Source organism: Gastrolobium bilobum, unplaced genomic scaffold, assembly GCF_033153095.1.
Source record: "Gastrolobium bilobum isolate Gb01-03AN ecotype WA unplaced genomic scaffold, APGP_CSIRO_Gbil_v1 utg2833, whole genome shotgun sequence".
Taxonomy (NCBI): Eukaryota; Viridiplantae; Streptophyta; class Magnoliopsida; order Fabales; family Fabaceae; genus Gastrolobium; species Gastrolobium bilobum.
In genome coordinates, this window is record NW_026899149.1 from 320,242 (window position 1) to 339,993 (window position 19,752).

General features: G+C 34.2%; 3 protein-coding genes across 3 annotated transcripts; 1 reads left to right on the plus strand and 2 right to left on the minus strand.

The window, feature by feature from the left end:
• Nucleotides 1–727: 727 nt before the first annotated feature.
• Nucleotides 728–1,261, plus strand: LOC133287687 (vegetative cell wall protein gp1-like). Its single transcript, XM_061485345.1, has one exon. It carries the CDS (start codon nt 728–730, stop codon nt 1,259–1,261), a length of 534 nt encoding a protein of 177 aa, XP_061341329.1.
• A 3,926-nt stretch (nt 1,262–5,187) lies between these two features.
• On the minus strand, nt 5,188–6,283 carry LOC133287736 (adenylate isopentenyltransferase 3, chloroplastic-like). The gene has a single exon (XM_061485403.1). The coding sequence runs from the start codon at nt 6,236–6,238 to the stop codon at nt 5,330–5,332; it is 909 nt and encodes a 302-aa protein (XP_061341387.1). The 5' UTR covers nt 6,239–6,283; the 3' UTR covers nt 5,188–5,329.
• Nucleotides 6,284–16,144: 9,861 nt separating this feature from the next.
• Nucleotides 16,145–17,484, minus strand: LOC133287701 (probable aspartic proteinase GIP1). The gene has a single exon (XM_061485363.1). The coding sequence runs from the start codon at nt 17,482–17,484 to the stop codon at nt 16,180–16,182; it is 1,305 nt and encodes a 434-aa protein (XP_061341347.1). The 3' UTR covers nt 16,145–16,179.
• Nucleotides 17,485–19,752: the final 2,268 nt, after the last annotated feature.

The following is a 19,752-nucleotide window of genomic DNA, read 5'->3' on the forward strand; positions in this document are numbered from 1 at the left end:
ATGGCTTGGGTAATGTTATGTAGACAACACACACTACATATGCAAAAAGCCACATTTATTTTTATACCATCAGATTCACCTCTACACCTATGCCGTGTCACGTTCAACTCAATGACTCTAGGCATATGTTGTCTCTTTTGTATTCTCAAGATTCAAGCGTTGTTTAAATAATTATATTCTTTAGTGTTTGTGGGTGGTGAAAGCAGAAATGCTCATCTAGCTCAATCCCTAACCCTTGCAACAAGCATGACTACATAGTTTATGAGATATTTGTTTTTCTCACTCTTTATCTCCAAATAAATGGGACTTCTTGTCATAGAACACTTCCTTTCTGCCTCATAAGTTCAGCATGTTGATAATTTGTGCACCATCTAAAATACCGTTTAACTACACTCCCCACCAGTGCGAGAGTAATTGATTAAAAAATAGTTCAGGAACAAGGTTGGTGGTCCAACCTCTCCTATTTAGAATCATTTGCACGTAACCTACAAAGTCATCACACAAAATGGATGAAAAAAGCAGGACCTCAACTCATTCTCTTGGTAATTTACATTTTATAATTGCAATTCACCAGAAAAACAACCTATTAGAAACCCCACTATCCCAATGAATATGCAAAGTGTATATAAGTAGTTCTAACTTCTAAGGGGCCATATGAACATTGAAACACCTCTGGGATCTGATGTATTACTAACCAGGTAGAGAAAGACAAAGAGTAAGAGACAAAATGGAAAGAGTCAAGATCTTCAATTTAATAACATTGGCTCTGATATTCCTAGCAATAGTACCAAAGATGGAGAGCCAAATAAGGCCACCAATTCCTATGGTACCAATAACTCCACGCCCACTTTGTGGTTCACAATTTGCACTAGTAAACTATGCATGTTCAAGGTTACCATTTGTACCAGGGATCCCACCTGTGCCCCCACCTACCCCAGAGCCAGAACCAGAGCCTGAGCCAGAGCCAGAACCAGAGCCTGAACCAGAACCTGAACCTGGACCAGACAATCCTCCATCACCTGATGATCACAGACACCACCATAATAGACATGGTCACAGCCACAGGCATGGACACAGGCATAGGCGCCGCCAAACACCTGAGGAAGAAAACTGTTGCAGGTGGGCTAGGGAAGTTGATAGCCAATGTGTGTGTGAACTTCTAGTTCGCTTGCCACCTTTCCTTGTTAGACCTGTTCATCAGTACTCAATCGCCATTGGAGAATCCTGTCAAATCACTTACTCATGCGGTGCTCCAATTTGATTATGATCATGCCACCAAAGTTTAAATTACTACCAGTCCAAAAGACCAATCTTGTGTTTGGTTTTTAAGGGTTAACGTTTAATATAGTGAGTGGCATGTTAGTTTTTATTTATATAACTAGATTTATTGCATGAACTTATATTTAATATCGATAGAATAAGAAGTGCTACCTCTGTTTTTAGACTTCAAGCATAAAAGGGTTGTATTTTATCAAAGATGAGTAAAGTTAATATTTAACTTGTTTAAGATTAACTTTTATTTCAATTGTTATGCATTATTAATTACCCGATTAATCCGGTTTGCTGGACCCATCCTTCCTAGACCGATTTATCCAGTCATTAGATAGTATAGGTTTTTCTGAAAATATTCCCAATCATTCATCATTGGTAAATGTTGTTGTCCTTGTTTGGTAGAGGATTTTTATAAATTTAGCCTGCAAACTTATTTGCCTAGCAATCATCAATCATGTGAAAAAAGAGAACAAATGCACTCTTCAACTTTGCCAATTGCAATATGGTATTTGTAGAAAGCTATGCAAATGGGAAAAAATGGACATGCATAGTAAATTTTTTACCCTCTTGAAAAGTACATGTGTGGACTTTCAAAAAATAGACAGTATATGGTGACTTTCAAGAATTTGGAACCGTGCTTCCAGTGTTCTTTTACCTTCAAAATTATAATAATAAAGGTTACTTTTGTTTTTTCAACTTAATTTTTCCATCACTTTTTTTTATTTCAACTAAACACAGACTCATAAAATTTAATCCAATTTTTTTGGTAAAATTTTGATCAATCAAATAATTTTTTTTTAACTTTCTTACGAAATTCATTTTCCTACCATATACCTGATAAATGTATTTATCTAGTAAAAAAAAATTATCTTCTCTACCAAACGTCCCCTAAAATAACGATCAAGTACGTAAAAGTTGGGGGGAAAAGGTTATTAGAACTGATGAATCTAAACTTTTGTTTTTGAACCAAAAACTATAGATTGATGAATTATCTCTTTATCTACCAACTCTGTAGTACTTATTATTCATGAACAAAAATTGGTGTGGCACTTTCATATCATTATATCATGCTCCCTTTGTCAAAAGTTTCTCCTCCGCTTGGAAATAGATTACCCTTTTCCATGATAACAATGACACCGTCCACAAGGATTAAGGCCTAAGGGAAGACAAAATCAAAAGCAACTCGTAAAAGGACTGGTGTTTCTTCTTTTGTAGGCAGGTTGGTGCATTTTGCTACAGTATTCCCATCTGAATTAAATAACATATAGAAACGGACGTTTTACCTTCTCTTCTTGTTGAGCACCATGCATGTGAAAATGCATATTGTGTGAATTAAAACTAACTTTTTAAACACTGTACACTTAAAAGATCCATACACTAATTATCCTTTTTAAAATTCTTTTAGTATTCTTCAAATAGTGCAGCTTCCTTGTCCCCACTTAAAAATCTTAGGTTTTGGGAAACGTTTGGTAGGTATTTTTTAGAATTTTCAGAAAATTAAATATTTTTAAATTTTTAATTTTTAAATATTATCGTAAACTGAATATTTTTATCATATTTCTGAAAATTAAAATTTTCAGATAAAAAATAATCTCTCTTCTATCGGATGCTCCCTTGACCTTTGTTTAATTCAAAAAGCGAGAAGCGAAGGAGGTGCCGGTGTGCCCTGCTCTAAGGCATAATCATGTACGGAAGATCCATGATTACTGTTCTTTTTAAGCGACCATCACCGAATTCTTTATTTTTCTTTTATGATTTAACACTTGCACCGAATTTTAGGTTTATGTGCATATGTACGGCTACTACTTAATTCCACTTTGGAAATGAAGCCGTGATTTTAGCGAAGCATCTTTTCAAACTTATAAAATCATTAACAACCCTGCCTCTGATTACTATTTGTGTTTACTTTGTTCCTTACCCTTTTCTTTATTTTTTATTGTAATAAAAAGAGAAAGAAAAGTATTTCTACTTATGCACATTTTTTATGTCGCTAAATTTATCAGCAAATTTATGTAAAAATATTTCAAAACTTTTATATACATATTAAATTTAACAAATATGCGCGGGTGCGTATTTGTTATCTATATAAACAAAATTTTATATGATTACTATTTGTCCGAAAAGAATAAATCAAATAAAAGCCACTAAAAAAAGGTAAGTTAAAAGCAGAATTCATCGAAATAATGCTGATTCACCCCCCTTTTGTTTGGGTATAAACCACCCACTTTAATAAGCTGATACTCGCAGTAAAAAAGAAAGAAAGAAAAAGCATTCCAGTGTATTCCTCTTGATACGTTAGTCAAATTCCACTTTTGAAGAGTCATACTCTTCCTTTTTATACCTTTTCTTTTTCTTTTTCCAAAAACAAAATGTAAAATAAAAGGTGTAAAATTTTAGAATATGAATAACATTGTCGGCAAATGGCAATTAATTAGGCCAAATTACGCTTTAAAAAAATATTTGTGATGTCAAAAATGCATAGAAAATGTGACTAAATAAAAAGTTGGGATACAATAACAGAGTAATTCTTTGGTTCTCAATTATAATTATCAAAATAACAAAATTCAACTCCTACAATCAGGGTCATAAGCACCCTTTTATAGACAAATTATAAATCGATCCAAAATTCAAAATTCAAAAATCTAAAATCCTAAAAATAAGTAAAATCTTAACATAATTATAACGGTAACTAACTTTCAAAAATAAATAAATAATTACAATTAAATCATTCAAAACACATATTCTAAATCTCAGATCTCAAATCATACCAAATGTATTTCTTTCCTTCTCTTGTCAAACAAATCACAATCATATCTAATGCTTTATTGGGACTTGAATTTGATCGTAATTTGTTATATTTCAAATTACTGCTTCTTTTAACAATTGGGCCGTATTTATTGGGTCACAATTTTGATTGACTCTGAACTTCTTGAATCAATGGTTGGGCCATGTGTAATAAGTAAGTGCACTAATTTGTTTTGTATTTTTTTAGTAAATTCACATGTGATATATACTACTTACTGATGAATGAATATTAATTAACAACATTTATCAATTGGTCAATAACTTTAAGCGGAAAAAAAATGTTATATAGTGTTGGGATATTCAAGTGTGATGAGTCCCATATTGGTTGGTAATGAGCTAAGTGAAGAGTATATAAGTGTAAGGCATTGGGTTCATGGGTCCCTTCCACTTATATACTCTTCACTTAGTCCATTACCAACCAATGTGGGACCCACTTGCTACGGTTGGTGTAGCCTTAGCTCATTGATGTGGCCCCCGCCACGGGCTTCACCCTGGACCCGCCTGACATATATTTACCCACAGATTGGTACTATTTGCTAGATAATAATTAGGAGGTGTTGTATAATAATTACGATGCCGGATGTATTGCGAAAAATAAAAATTAAATTTTTGTTATCATATTCTATCACTTTTTAACCCAAACCCCTTAGGATAAGTAAAGCTGATCAAACGTGCTCGGCTCGGCAGGTCAAACTTTCCTACAAGTTAAATGGGGTGAGGCGGACTGAGTTTTTTAACCAATCTCAAAAGCGAGGTGGATTCGTTTTTTAGCAGGTTGATAGTGGACATAGTCAGACCGAGGCGGGACAGTGTAAAATAGACTCTGGCTGGAGAGCCAACCCGTCCAGCCCGCCAAACAAGACGGGACGGGCCGAGTCTTTTTGTCCACTTTCAAAAGCTGGGCTAGACGGGCTGACTCATTTTTTGGAGGGTTGATGCCATAGTGAGGTGGGGCAGATCACCCACTTTGTCACCTCTAAAGATAAGTAATCATGCCTTGGGCAGGATAATAAAAGTCAATCAGATAATTTTATTCTATCCGCAAGACATACCAAACAATTGATAAATACAAAAATAAGATAATTTACATATCCTAAATCTTATAGCTAATTTTATTCTATCCGAAGACATACCAAACAATTGTTAAAAGCAAAATAAGATAATTTACATGTCCTATTTTTCTTATCAGGTACACCAAACCATCGTGTAAAAATAACAGGGTTGAAGTTGTTGCATGGTAATAGTAACACTCTTAGAAAGCTGGTACTCTAAGGCCAGAAACAACATTAGCACTGTAGAGAAATTGGTCAACTATCATGGCACTCGGTTGTGCCACCAGATTCTTCCACGCATCATTTGCATCTTGGCCGTGCTTTTGAAACACGGGCGTGGCACAAAGACGTTGGATTTTCCATCTCTTAACATTTATGAGTCCATGAATCCTCCCCAGTTGTTTGCATGCCAATTTGCACGTATTCCTCTTGACTTCACTTATTGCTTCTTGCAGTAACCTCTGTCTGGTTTCATCATTTGAGAATGCTTCACTTCGAAAATACAAGTCAAATTCTGGCACACCAATTGCTTTTCTTATACCCCTTGAATAATCCCCATTGGGATTGAAAAAGGGTCTCAATTCATTTACCATTCCACTATCAAGCATGTGATCAACCCGTTTTGCTACATAGGGATGAAGAACAGGAATTGACACATCCACCCAAAGACAACACAAATTGTACCTTGACCCGAACCTATCGACAAGTGCCTCAACATAGGAGTTGGAGCCTCCCACGATTATAGGAAGGTGGTCACGACCCACGATTGATTCAATGGCAATTGATGCCATGTCACAGAAATCAGTGGCTGTGAACTCTGAGTTAGGATCCTGTGTTCCTAACAAATGGTGTGGCACCCCACGTTGTTCTTCCTTGGTGATTTTGTTTGTGACTATGTCAAGCCCTTTATACACTTGCATTTTGTCTGAGTTTATGATTTCTGATGGAAAACATGTGGCCAAATCAATGGACAACCTTGATTTCCCTGTTCCCGTGGCTCCCATCACCAACACTACCTTCTCTTTCTGCCTCACGTTCAATTTTTGGCCACTTAAAGAAACATTTTTCAATGGTTGTGTCGGAATGCACATAGCCATTGAGATGGTCATGGTGATTGAATAATATAGACCCAATTTAGTAGAAAAGGGTCTCAATAGACATGAAAATTAAGAATTAGTGTGATTGAAAACAGTAATTGTTGAGTATTTATAGCGAAAGGCAAGCCGAAAGGGATTAAAACTATCATTTTCTGCATCGATCCGTTCAAGATTATAAAGTACTAGGAATTATTGTCGGTCACGTAGAACATATATGCTAGTGGTCTTCACAAATATTCTGGAAATATTTTTAGTTGCCTTTATGTGTCGTATAGAAAATTGTACTGGTCCTGAAGAGGCTCAGTGAAGTTACCTCTTCCAGGGTACGATAATGTTTCTAAAAGGATGTTTGCACCTTTATTTTAAGTTAAAAGCTATTATTAAGTTAAAAATAAAATAAAAAAAAGAGCTTAAAAAATAAAGCTAAACACTACTTGCTAATTATATAGAATTGTTCTAATAATTTTAAAGAAGGAAAGATAAAATAATATGTTATTAGAATGAATTATTGGGTAAATAAGAGGGGGAAAAACTGACACATATCTTAAAAAAAAACCCTTTTTGAGAACTTTTAACTTTTAAATTTTTCTTTATTATAAAAAATTTTATAATAAGAACTTTTATAAAAAAAATATTTGACAAAGTTACTAGTTTAAAAAAAAAGAAATTAAAAATAAGACATATCAAATAAGCAATCAAAAGTTAAGTGGGTACAAGGTTCTTTCTTTAGTGGTCTCTATAGAATAGCAAATTGCGCACAGAATATATACCTATGAGATAAGATTTTATTATTCCCTGATTTTTGTCTTGAATTTTATTTTGTACCTTACATAGGTATAAAGGTTTCTGCTAGCTAGCATCAAATGATTAAAACAGCTTTTCCGCGTAGCCTATCTCACGAGAAAAACTTTAGTGGTTAAGATAAAAAATAAAAATTCCCTTTTACAAAAAGGACCGCCGAAACAAAAATTTCCGCGTTTGGTACTCGTCATTCTTTAGAAATTTTGAAAAATTTAATTTTTCTAAAATTTTAATTTTCGGATATTATATTTTTATGATATTTTTAAAAATTAAGATTTCTGGATAAATTTTTTTTTCAACTTCCAAATGTCCAAGTTTTTCTTGTATCTCTCAAGATAGACTTAAATGTTGCTCTTCCTTTATATAAATTAAAAACATTGGAATTTGTAGTGGCTTATTTTTTTTTATTTTTGGAGATATATCAAGATTAAAAGTCTCTAAGGCTGCGCATGACAACTATTCTAATTCCTGGTACTGTTTCTGAAAAAAATGATTTTTTTCTATTTCTATGCTTTGGAAGAGTTCTGAGAATTAGAATTACGTTTGTTAACATATTTTATTTTTATTCCGAGAATCAGAATTATGTTGGTTAACACAAACTTTTTTTTCATTCGGCAATTTCATGTAACACAATTTCTTGTTAACCTGCAATTGGGTTTATTCAGAATTTTGCAATTGAGTTCATTCCAAACGTTTTGGGAGCGAATATTGGGTTCATTCTGCAATTTTATGTAACACAATTTCTTGTTAACCTGCAATTGGGTTTATTCAGAATTTTGCAATTTCAGAATTTGGCAATTGGGTTCATTCCAAACGTTTTGGGAGCGAATATTGGGTTCATTCTGCAATTTCATGTAACACAATTTCTTGTTAACCTACAATTGGGTTTATTCAGAATTTTGCAATTTCAGAATTTTGCAATTGGGTTCATTCCAAACGTTTTGGGAGCGAATATTGGGTTCATTCTGCAATTTCATGTAACACAATTTTTTTTTCAGAATTACATTTATTTATTTTTTTCAAAACGAGTGAATATGGAGAAAACGAGAGAGATAGAAATCGAGAGAGATGGAGAAAACGAGAGAAAATTACGTTTTTCAGAATTACGTTTTTTCAGAATGTCCTTAACAGATGGAGAAAATGAGAGAGATAGAAAACGTAGGACCGAAAGAAGACAGGACCAGAGGGACGAATACCAAGTGAGAAACAGAGTAACCACTCAAAAGGGGTTGTTCTGGTACGCTGCCATAGCCAGCGAGTGGGTGATAATGTGAGAGAAAATTGATTCTCTTTTTGTGCCTAGAATTAGAAAAGCAGAAATTTTTTGATTCTTTTTTTTTTGTTCCCCAGCATAAAAAAAAACCCAGTTCATCCCGGGAACAAAAAAATAAACCGATTTTATCAAACGCAATTCTCATCCATTTTTGTTCTTGGGAACAGAAATTAAAAAAAAAAACTCATTCCAGAAAGGTTGTCATGCACATCCTAAAAATGACTTAACAGATTCTGTAGTTAGGGATGGAATATATCTCTTATACGAATAAGTAGATTAACTCATATTAACTCTAAAACTCGAGGTGAAAATAGAAATTCTATGAAAATAATAGGTTCGAACTAATGGTAATTAGAGAAAAAAATGGTAAGCTAACTTTTCTGCCTGTATGGCAGAGGTGTCTAGCCTTAGGCTAGTTTTTCTATGTTGAATCTGATGTGTGCTCTCTATATCTAGATGTTTATGAACTAAGTATTTTAGGGGTAAAAAATCACGACACACTATATTAAGACCTTAGTCTTAAATGAAGGTGATATGTGTGCTGTGTTTGCATAAGATAAGTTAAAGAGAGATTAGTCATACCTGAAGTCTTTTAACTCCTATTTATAAAATTTATCTTAGAATTTGAGTGATTAGGTCTCCCTAAAGTGTGTGCCTTCGCCAGGTCCACAACATTAACAATGCATTCCTTAGTTATGAACGTGTACAATATACAACATTACATTATCTGATCTGTTCACGGGCTCGCGCGTCATGACCAAATTGATTAGTATCATCAATCTTCCATGAGTATTAGAAATGATTTGAATACGAAATAGAAGAACCATGACCTTAGAAAGCACTTGTTCTAATTAGGGGTGGCAATTTCTGACACGACCCGCTAACCCGACCCGGACCCGACACGAAATTTACATGTTTGGGTTAACCCGTTTACTGTTCGGGTCGTGTTCGGGTTGAATAAAAATGACACGAAAAAATTCGTGTCAGATTCGGGTCAACCCGTTAACCCGCTCTGACCCGCAAATAATTTTTGTATAAGGTTATTATAGTCATTTTAGTGAGTGGTATAAAAAAAATAACATAAACTTTGGGTTTCAAACAACCCTTTTCACTCAGCAGTGGCTTTATTGGATGTATATGCTTTTATTGGATGTAAAATCAGTGCCTAAATACAGGTTTTGAATGTGAGCATTCTAAAAATCGTGTCAGATCGGGTCGGGTCGAGTCGTGTTAACGTGTGTAATAATGGGTCATGGTTACATTATAAGGTTATTCGTGTCGTGTCGTGTCAACCTGTAAAATAAGTGGGTCGTATTCGGGTTGAGGTTTTTCGTGTCGTGTAAAATTCGGGTCGGGTCGGGTTGACACGAATTGCCACCCCTAGTTCTAATAAAATAGTAACGACTGTACTTGGAAACTTAGGCTTTGTTTGAGAGTTTGAAAGGGAAGGGAAGGAAGGGGATCCACGAGGGAGGAAGGGGATCCAAGAGGGAAGAAGGGGAAGGAAGGGAAGAAAATTGGAGGGTATTCCCTTCCCTTGTTTGGAGATAGGTAAGGTAGAAATTGAAGGATCAGTGAGATATTTTTACAATTTTTTTTTCTAAAATAAATATAATTATTATATTTTACAAATAAAATTAGATTTAAAATTTCTAACAAAAATTCTACGTTGCAAATAACGAAAATATTGTCACAAAATTATTTTTTCGTCAGAATATTTTTCGTCGAAAAGCGACAGAATTTCTTCTCCGATGAAATTTTTTATAAAAATAAATTTTTTATCAAAAATTTTGACGAAGTTCCGTCAAAAGTTTTGACGAAAATCATTTCCTCCATCAAATGTTTTAAACGAAAAAAGAGTTCTATCAAAAAATTTGACAGAATGTTTTTCGGTAAAAATTTCAATGAAAATGTGTTCTGAAGAAAATTTCGATGGAAATTTTGTTGTCAAAAATTTTGAGGAAAATGTTTCATTCGAAACTTTTGACGAAATTTAGATTCTGTAAAGATTTTGAGTCTTTGACAGAATAATTTTTTCGTCAAAATTTTTAATCGAAATATTTTTCGTCAAAAAAATTTACAAAAATATTTTTTGTCAACATTTTTTGACAAAAATGTGTTTCGTTGAAAATTTTGAAGAAATTTTCGTCGAATTTTTTTTTTGAAAATGTGTTTCGTTAAATATTTTGACAGAAATTTTGTCAAAAAGTTAAACGAGTAAAGAATTTTGATGGAATTTTTTTTCATCAAAAATTTTCGATGGAAATGTGTTTCGCTGAAAATTTTCATAGAAATATTTTTCGTCAAAAATTTCGATGAATTTATTTTTTGTGAAATATTTTGACAAAATTTAGATTCTGTATAAAGATTTGACAAAAAAAATTTCCGCCAAATTTTTTTACAAAAATGTTTTTAGTCCTAAATTTTGATGGAAATATTTTTCGTCAAAAATTTTTGCAAAAAATTTTTATGGAAATGTTTTTCGTAAAAAAAGTTGACGTAATTATTTTACGTCGAAACTTTTCGATGGAAATGTGTTTCGTCAAAATTTTGGACGGAAATATTTTTGTTGAAAGTTTCGACGGAATTATAGAATAATTTTGACTGAATTTTTTTTCCGTATAAAGTTTATATCGGTGATTATGGAAAAATCTAGTTTCGTATCTAATTTTGTCTTTAGTTTTGAGGAAATTTTTTGAAATATATGATTTTCATCAAAAAATTTATCTCTGTTTTTGACGAAATTTTTGTCGTCGATAAATTCTATCGGTATTTGAGACTTTTTTAATAATGTCACATTTAAAAATGATTTACATTTATGTAGTTTTCACATTTTAATGCTAAGTGTGGATAAATAATTTTTAATATTTTCCCTCTTAAACACCCCAAATTGGGGGAACTTTAATTTTAAGAGGAAGGAGGGTTTAGTAAAAATTCTCAATCTCTTCCCCTCATTCTTTTAAACTCACAAACAAGGGAAGAGTTTACTAAAACCCTCCATTTTCTTTTATTCCCCTCCTAAAATCAACTCTCAAACAAAGCCTTAATTGAAACTGATAGTGCTGAATTTTTTTTTTTTTTTGGAAACTGATCCTAATTACCTCTTTGAGGCGAATCAGAATCCCCCGGTATCTCCACGGGTTCGACTCTTTGAGCCGCCTATGGGACTAATCCAGAGTTCGGGTGCGAGTCCAAGGATTACGGTACTTATGCCCCTCCCCAGATGGTGTTGGTGGGATTCGAACTGAGGTCCTTTCCCACCACTCAGTCTCCATGCTACCAACTGAACCACCACACTTGGGTGATAGTGCTGAATTTTTAGCGAATGGTATTTAATTGGATCAGTTAATTATTAAAAAGTACTCGATTAATCCAATTTATTTTATTTTATGATAATACTATTTGATTAATTTTTTTTTGTAGTACTATTTGATTAATTTATTACTTCAAAATGTAAATATGTAAATCGATTCAGATTAGATCGATTTTTTATTTTATTTTTCAAAATATTTTTATATGCAAAACCTAAATATAAGCTTAAATTAATTCATCGAAATATAATAAAGTTAAATTTAAATATTTTTTAAAAATATATTGAAATTATAAATACAAGTCAAATTTAATCATTAATTTTATAATACATTCCTGAATCTTAAATGAAAACTAAATTTAACTTAGAGTATAATAGAAAAGTTCTTAAATAAATATGATATTATAAGAATCTCTTAAGTAAGAATAATATCAATAATATATATATACATATTCAAATTTAAAACCTAATATAATTTAATTAATTATTTTAATTTTAATTGTTTTACACAATTTTTTATTTTAATTAATTTTTTTTTATTTTAAAAAAGTGTTGCAATATGACTTGAGAAATTTGTAGGGACATTGACCAAACTGACACTCCTTTAATAAAAATTTAATAGATTGTCACGCCAGAAAAAAATTTTGTCAAAATGCCACGTCACAATTTCGCTGGTCTGACAAGCGAGAATGAACTTGACACGTGACAGTGTCTGAATGGTTAACCATTCTAGCTAAGTAACCCAGCGTGAATGACAAAATGCTGACACGTGGCAAAAGTACATGCATTTTCTGCAAAAGTACAGGATACCTATATTTTTGCCACGTGTCAGTATTCTGTCATTCGCGTTGGGCTGCTAAGCTAGAATTGTTGATCATTCAGACACTGTCACGTGTCCAGTTCATTCCCGCTTGTCAGACCAGCAGAATTGTACATGATATTTTGACAAAAAAAATTTCTGACGTAACAATCTGATAAATTTTTACCTGAAAGCTGACAATATGGTCATTGTCCCGAATTTGTAAGATAGCGTCACGAATTCTTGTATGATGGCAGACTCGCAGCGATCAAACTTCGTACGAAAGGTGCTTTTTCCCGGAAAATACCGTTTTCTTTTTTCTGCCAAGTGGCTTCCAATCCAATTTCAGATTTCATTCTACCGTTCAATTAGGCTTGCCCTCTTACTTCACAAGTGATCTCATATGCGTTTAAGTATAGCATATGCATCTATGCAGCAATTTTTTTTTCTTGCTCAGAAGTATTTAACAATTGATAAATGTTAAGCCATTAGATTTCGATTAGTGCTGAAGAGTTTAGGTAAATTATATTAGATTATGTGTTCAATTTTTATTTGTATTAAATTTTTTTTATAAATATTGTTAATTCATAGTTCATGCATTAGTAACTAGGATACATAAGTGTTATATATATATATATATGAAAAATTATTTCTGCAGTCACTTTACGTGCAGTAACGACAGATGTATGGTTATGATTCTTTATATTTAATGTTTTTATCCTTTGTATAGTTATGATGTCCTGCATTTAATGCTTTCAAGTATATATGGCAAGTATTTGATTGTTGCATGTATAGTAGCTGCAAAAATGTAAACCCATATATATATATATATATCCTAAAGCGTAATTTTAGTCTAACTAATTGCCATTTGCCAAACAATGTTATTTTATAGACTAAAATTTTACACCTTTTCTTTTACATTATTTATTTTTGAAAAAAAAAACCAGATAAAAGGTGTAAAAAGAAATAATATGACTCTTCAAAAGTGGATTTTGACTCACTATCAAAGGAATACGTTAGATTGATATTTCTTGTCTTTTCTTTTTTAACGTCAAGTATACAATGTATAGTTCGGTTTTACTTAAAATATGAATAGCCACGCAAATCAAACAATATTTTGATTTTTTTATGCTGCTGTGATTATATTAATTTTTAAATAATCAAAATAACTTGTATATTTACATCTAATTGATTTTCTTCCCATATTTTTGCTATCTTTAATAAGTAACTATATCCTGAACCTTTAGACAGAGGTAGAACTCTCATTAATCAGCTAAGTACAAAATAGGCTTAAAAATAGGGGAGGAATTGCAATTAATTGCAGTTAATTTAGGTTTTACAAATAGGCTTAAAAAGTCCATCCACATGGGAGAAGATAGAGAAAGAGAAAGCCCACTTTTTTTTTCTTTTCTTTATGTTTCCACTTTTTTCTTAGCAGTGGTGTTGCAGTTGATTCAGCTTGCAATCTACTTCCACTTATCTCCTTGTTTGAATTCAACCTAGTTTCAATAAGAAAAAATTTCCTTCATATTCAAGGTAACGATGCATACAATAAATTAAATCTGAATTTATATGCTAGAGGCCTAGTAGTTTGACAAAAAGATATAAATTAACCCATGCTCCTAGCTACAGATCAGTTAACAAGGAAATAAAAATATGCTTAAGTTTTCATTACCGAAAAAAAAATGTTAAGTTTTGAATATCAACTAGTTAATTTATTATACAAAAATGGTCAAATGTCCTAATCAAGTAAAGTTCAAAAGAAAACAAATAGCGACATAAATCCTGTTGTCCCTCCACAAAAGTGAAAAAATGATGTTAGTTTTCAAGTTTACAAATTAAAGCATGTCTGTATACTAAAACAACCAAACCATAACACTTTCCCATCGTGCAAATATAAGACGTAGCACCGCAATTTCATTTGCAGATCCTTAGCTTCTTTTGTTGTAAACACATCAAAATAATATATATATTTTGGGGAAAATGTTTATCCTTTTAAATGACACGACTTATATCCTTTCATTCTCACAAAGTGGTGGGACTCACCAATAGCGGACCTAGAAATTTTTTTTAATGTCTGCACAATTAGAATAAAAGAATAAAGTAAAAAAAATTTAAAGAAAAATTACGAGCCTCAAATTTTAATTTAATATAAAAAAAAGTAATCAAGAGTCAACTAAACTGTTACAACAAAACTTTTTGGGTTCTCAACAAAAATTATGAGCCTCAATTTAATCTTTTAAGGGGAAAAAGTCTACTGGTGATCCCTCAGAATTCAAAAATAGACCCAGATAAAATCATGGTCCTCTAAAATTCAAAAAGATCCACATTAATTCCTCAAAAGGACTAACATGGGTCTATTTTGAATTTTAAAGGGATCACGAGTCGGCTTTTTTCTTAAGAGATTAAATTGGATCCTGTGACTTTTGTTCAAGACCCAAAATATATATATTTTTTTTCTCCAAAAAATTTGTGTGTGCATTTGCACACACTAAAACATACGTAGGTCCGCCACTGACTCACACCTTTATTTTTTTTTGTCAACTCTCTCTCTCTTCCTTTATCTATCTCTTTTTCTCTCTTAAAATAATACAATTTTACATCTTTTAAAATGACACACACTTTACCCGTATATTTCTATTGAGAAATATGGATCCTCTTAGTGCTACAAGTTTTTTCTACTTTTGCTAATGCTCTCAAATGGACTATTGGACCCTTCTACAGCCCAATATTTCCACAAGCCAATATTCACTCACTAACGTTAACATAAGTGAATATCTCCTTCTCCCACGTCAACATTGCACAATCCCTTTTGCTGATTCTTTTCGTACGAGTGCCTCTAGCTCGGTTTACATATCTATATCAATTCTCCTAATTGAGCTGCACATTCACACCTTAGATCACTTGATTTAACAAACCTAGAGCCCTGAATCTTAAAGATCTAATAGTATGGCAATGCTTGGTTTATTATTTCCTATAGATGGATAATTTTGCATATGGAAAAAATAAATCATTTGACCTAAATGTGTCCAGTATATTAAAATTTATATGCCTTCACTTGGAAGAGTTTTTTTTATAAAATATTATTAGAACCTCTGTCACTACAAATATTTAACATAGTGATGTTGTCCAGTGTAAACATTAAAATTCATTTTGATTACGTAAATGTGAAATTTAATATGTATGAGCAGCCTAAGTATGAGTCAGAAATCATACTTGTACCGAAAGAAAGATTTTTTGGCAAGATTTTTTTGTTTTCACTAATATAAGATTTTATTCTTTCTGGGAAGACCTGTTTATTTTAGGCGTATCCCTAAAGCAGAATCTACGAATCAAGATAACAGAATTTGATTTTTATTTTTATTTTTTTCACCTTTTCCTCAGCAGTGGTATATCTGATTCCTTTCCAAAAAAAAGTTATTTATTCCCTGTACCTTGCCAATTATAACATTCCAAGGTAACAGATGATGCATCGAAGAGAAAACTAGTTTCTAGGCATTTTGAAACATATTTTAAGGTTATATTTATGAGCTTTATTAATTTCATGCAACATAAAAGAAGCTTTCTTATGTCATAGAGATAGTCATGTGTGGAACTCACTCACTTATGAAAAAAAAAAAAAAAAACACGGAAGTCGATGTATGTGTAGGAGAGAAAAATATTCTCCTACTACACCATAAGAGTATATTTTCCCTATATTTATATTGTAAAATATAGGGAATATGTACATATTTTAATTGTTTGGAAGTGGAACAATGTAATTGGCAAAATTAGTGAGTGATATTGAGATTGTTACACGTGGTAGCTTGAAGTAACAGAGATGAGGTGAAACCGAATCTGTTCAAATCAAGATCAAACTGCACAAGATTATCCTCCAACTGGTACCCTCCAATTACAACGGGCGTCCTCCTATGGGCCCCACCATCCACAAAACCCAAACACCACACATCATCAACTCTTTCCTTTTCAATCCTCACCATCGAATTGCGCCCGAAGATTCTCCAGAACACATCCTCGCTGTGCATCACAAGATCAACGGTGGGCACAGCGGGTCCAACACTGTTCTCCGTGAGGTCTTTCGCAGGGTAGCACAAACCAAATGGCTCGACGGCTTCCGTCACCGTTAAGTTGAAAGCGGAGGACTCGTTCGCAAACAGCTCCACGAAGCGTTTGTAGATGGAAGTTTCCAGAACGGTGTAGGGATCAGACGTGCTGATCTTGGTCCCACCGAAGCCGTTCTGATCAACGGTCAGGATCGACGAATTGATGGGGAGAGGTATACCGTTGATTCGGATGGAGGTCAGGTTTATGAAATACTCATCGGACGGTTGTCCGTTGTAGTTGATGACAGTGTCCCCAACCGGGTTCACGATTAGAGGGGTGTAATTAAGCGACTTTGAGAGGTCAATTTTGGAAGAAAAAAAATAAGGACCGGTCGAGCCGAAGAAAGCCGCGCCAGGGCTCGAGGCTGAACCGGGCAAGCAGAGCGCAAAACAGCGCGTGGAGGACAAGGCATCGCTGATTTGGGCCGGGAGGGAGTGGTTGGACCGGCCTAGTGCAGCTAGACCGGAGGAATTGCTAGCTAGGCCTTGAAGCAAGGAGGGTGTTGAGCAAGAGAAGACGAAATCGGAGAGAAGAACGAGTGGGCCCTGAGTTGACCCGTCCGAGTTAGGCAGAGCGAGCGAGTCAATGAGTGCGGTGTTAAGAACGGCGTTTCTGGTTACTGGGTTTTCCGGGAAGAGTGCGCATGTGTCGTTGGAGCAAGCGGCGGCGTGGAAGGAGGCGCAGAGGGAGGAGTTGCAGGGAATGCGGTGGTAGGAAGAGGAGGTGTAGGTGGAGTCGCAGAGGAGCCAGGTGAAGGAGGAACCAAGGTCGAGGTGTAGTTTGGTGGGCTGAAGAGGGGTTTTGAGGAGAAGGGAGAGAGTGTAGAGTTGGGTAGAATCGTCTTTTGATATGGGTGCAAAGAGGGATATTTGGAGAGTGTGAGTGGCAGAGAGTAAGAGGGAAATGGCGGCGAAGAAGAAGAAGTTGGAGAGAGAATTGTTGAAACAGAATAGTACCACACAGATTTTCATAGAACAATCTTATTAGAATTCAAAAACAGGTGTTGACTTTATAGCCTTACAACATAAAAAAAAAAACTGAAGCATAACAGATCCACGTATTACATGGCTTGCAACGTGGTGACTAATTAAAAGAATAACAGAACTCATATCTCCACATCCCTAAAGCATAGGACTTTATTTAACAAACAGATAAACCCAAATAACAGTAAAAATACTAACTGACTATTAGTCCAACATTCCCTCCCTTAAACTTAAAAGCATTTAGTTTATCATTGAAGCTTCAACCATTCCCAGCATATTTCGGAGTTTTAAGAACTGTTCTAACTTGAGAGGCTTTGTCATTATGTCTGCAACTTGTTCTTGAGAATTGCAGTAGCTCAACTCCACAACTTTGTCTCTTGTCAAATCTCTAAGAAAATGAAACCTTATATCAATATGCTTGCTCCTACCATGAAAAACTGGATTCTTGGACAGCTTTATAGTAGAGCTATTGTCACATTGAATTGCAGTACTCTTCTCTTCTTTATGACCAAGTTTCTCTAACACCCTTCTCAGCCAAACACACTGACAGGCACAAAATGCAGCAGCTATATACTCAGCCTCTGTAGTAGACAATGTCACTACAGGCTGTTTCTTAGAAGACCATGAAATTGCCCCAGAACCAAGCAAGAAAACAAAGCCAGATGTACTCTTCCGATCATCTAAATCACCGGCAAAATCACTGTCGGTGTAAGCTACTAGATCTGTGGAACCTCTATTTTTGTAGAAAATTCCAAGCTCAGTTGTACCTTTCAAATACCTTAATATTCTTTTTGCTGCAAGCCAATGAGATTCAGTTGGACAAGACATGAATCTACTAATAAGACTCACTCCATACGTCAAGTCAGGTCGAGTTGCAGTCAAGTACATAAGACTGCCAACCAACTGCTTGAACAAAGTTTCATCAACTTTGGTTCCAGCTTCATCTTTAGATAACTTTGTGCCTGGAACAATAGGATTCTTCACTGAATTACTTTTATCCATTCCAAATCTTGCTAAAACTTCACGAGCATACTTTCTTTGACACACAAATATCCCATCTGGACTTTGTATCACCTCAACCCCAAGAAAGTACCTCATCCTCCCCAAATCAGACATATCAAATTCCAACTTCATTGAATTCTTAAATTCATCACACATACTCTTATCATTTCCGGTATATATTAAATCATCAACATAAAGGCTTACTATTAAAATTTTACCTCCCTCCTTAGCCTTTGTGAACAGTGTGTGCTCACAAAAACACCTTTCAAAGCCTTCTTGGACAAAATAAGCTTCTATTCTGCTGTACCATGCCCTCGGTGCTTGCTTCAAGCCATACAACGCCTTTCTTAACTTGTAAACTTTGTCTTCTTCTCCTTTCTTCTCATATCCTAATGGTTGTTGCACAAAGACTTCTTCTTTAAGTTCACCTTGAAGGAATGCGCTCTTTACATCTAGTTGAAAAATATCCCAACTGTTTTGAGCTGCCAAAGCCAATATCAATCGAATGGTGTCAAGTCTGGCCACCGGAGCAAAAACTTCAGTATAATCAACTCCATATTGCTGTGCATACCCCTTCGCCACTAGCCTTGCTTTGTGCTTGTCTATCTCTCCATTCTCGTTAAGTTTAGTCTTAAAAACCCACTTAACTCCGATTGGCTTCACTCCTTCTGGTAGGATAGTCAGCTCCCATGTTTTGTTCTTTTCTATTGACTCAATCTCTGCCATCATTGCATCCCTCCATTTCTTGCTCTTGACAGCTTCTTCAAATGTAAGTGGATCATCTTCAGTGAGCATTATCATAGCATTCAGACCATCTTCATCTGATAAACCTTCACCTGTTTCATAGTCTGCCATCCATAAAGGTGCTCTTCTTACCCTCCCTTCATTCAAAATCGGCGAATCATCCTCATTTGATTCACTAGAAGGTGAACCATTTTCACTTGAATTTATTGTATCAACACCATTGCCCTCTTCTTCATCGCTTTCTACTATCTCTTCTGTGTCACTCTCATCATCATCTTTCCACTGTAAAACATCAATTCTGCATTCTTCTTTGTTTCTGCCCCAATTCCAGCATTCATCTTCTTCAAAAATCACATCTTTGCTAATGATGATTTTCTTGGAGACTGGATCATATAATCTATAGGCCTTTGATTCATCACTTACTCCCAACAAAACACACCTCTTGCTTTTGTCATCTAACTTACGTCTTTTCTGGTCTGGAACATGTGCATGAGCTACACACCCGAAAAT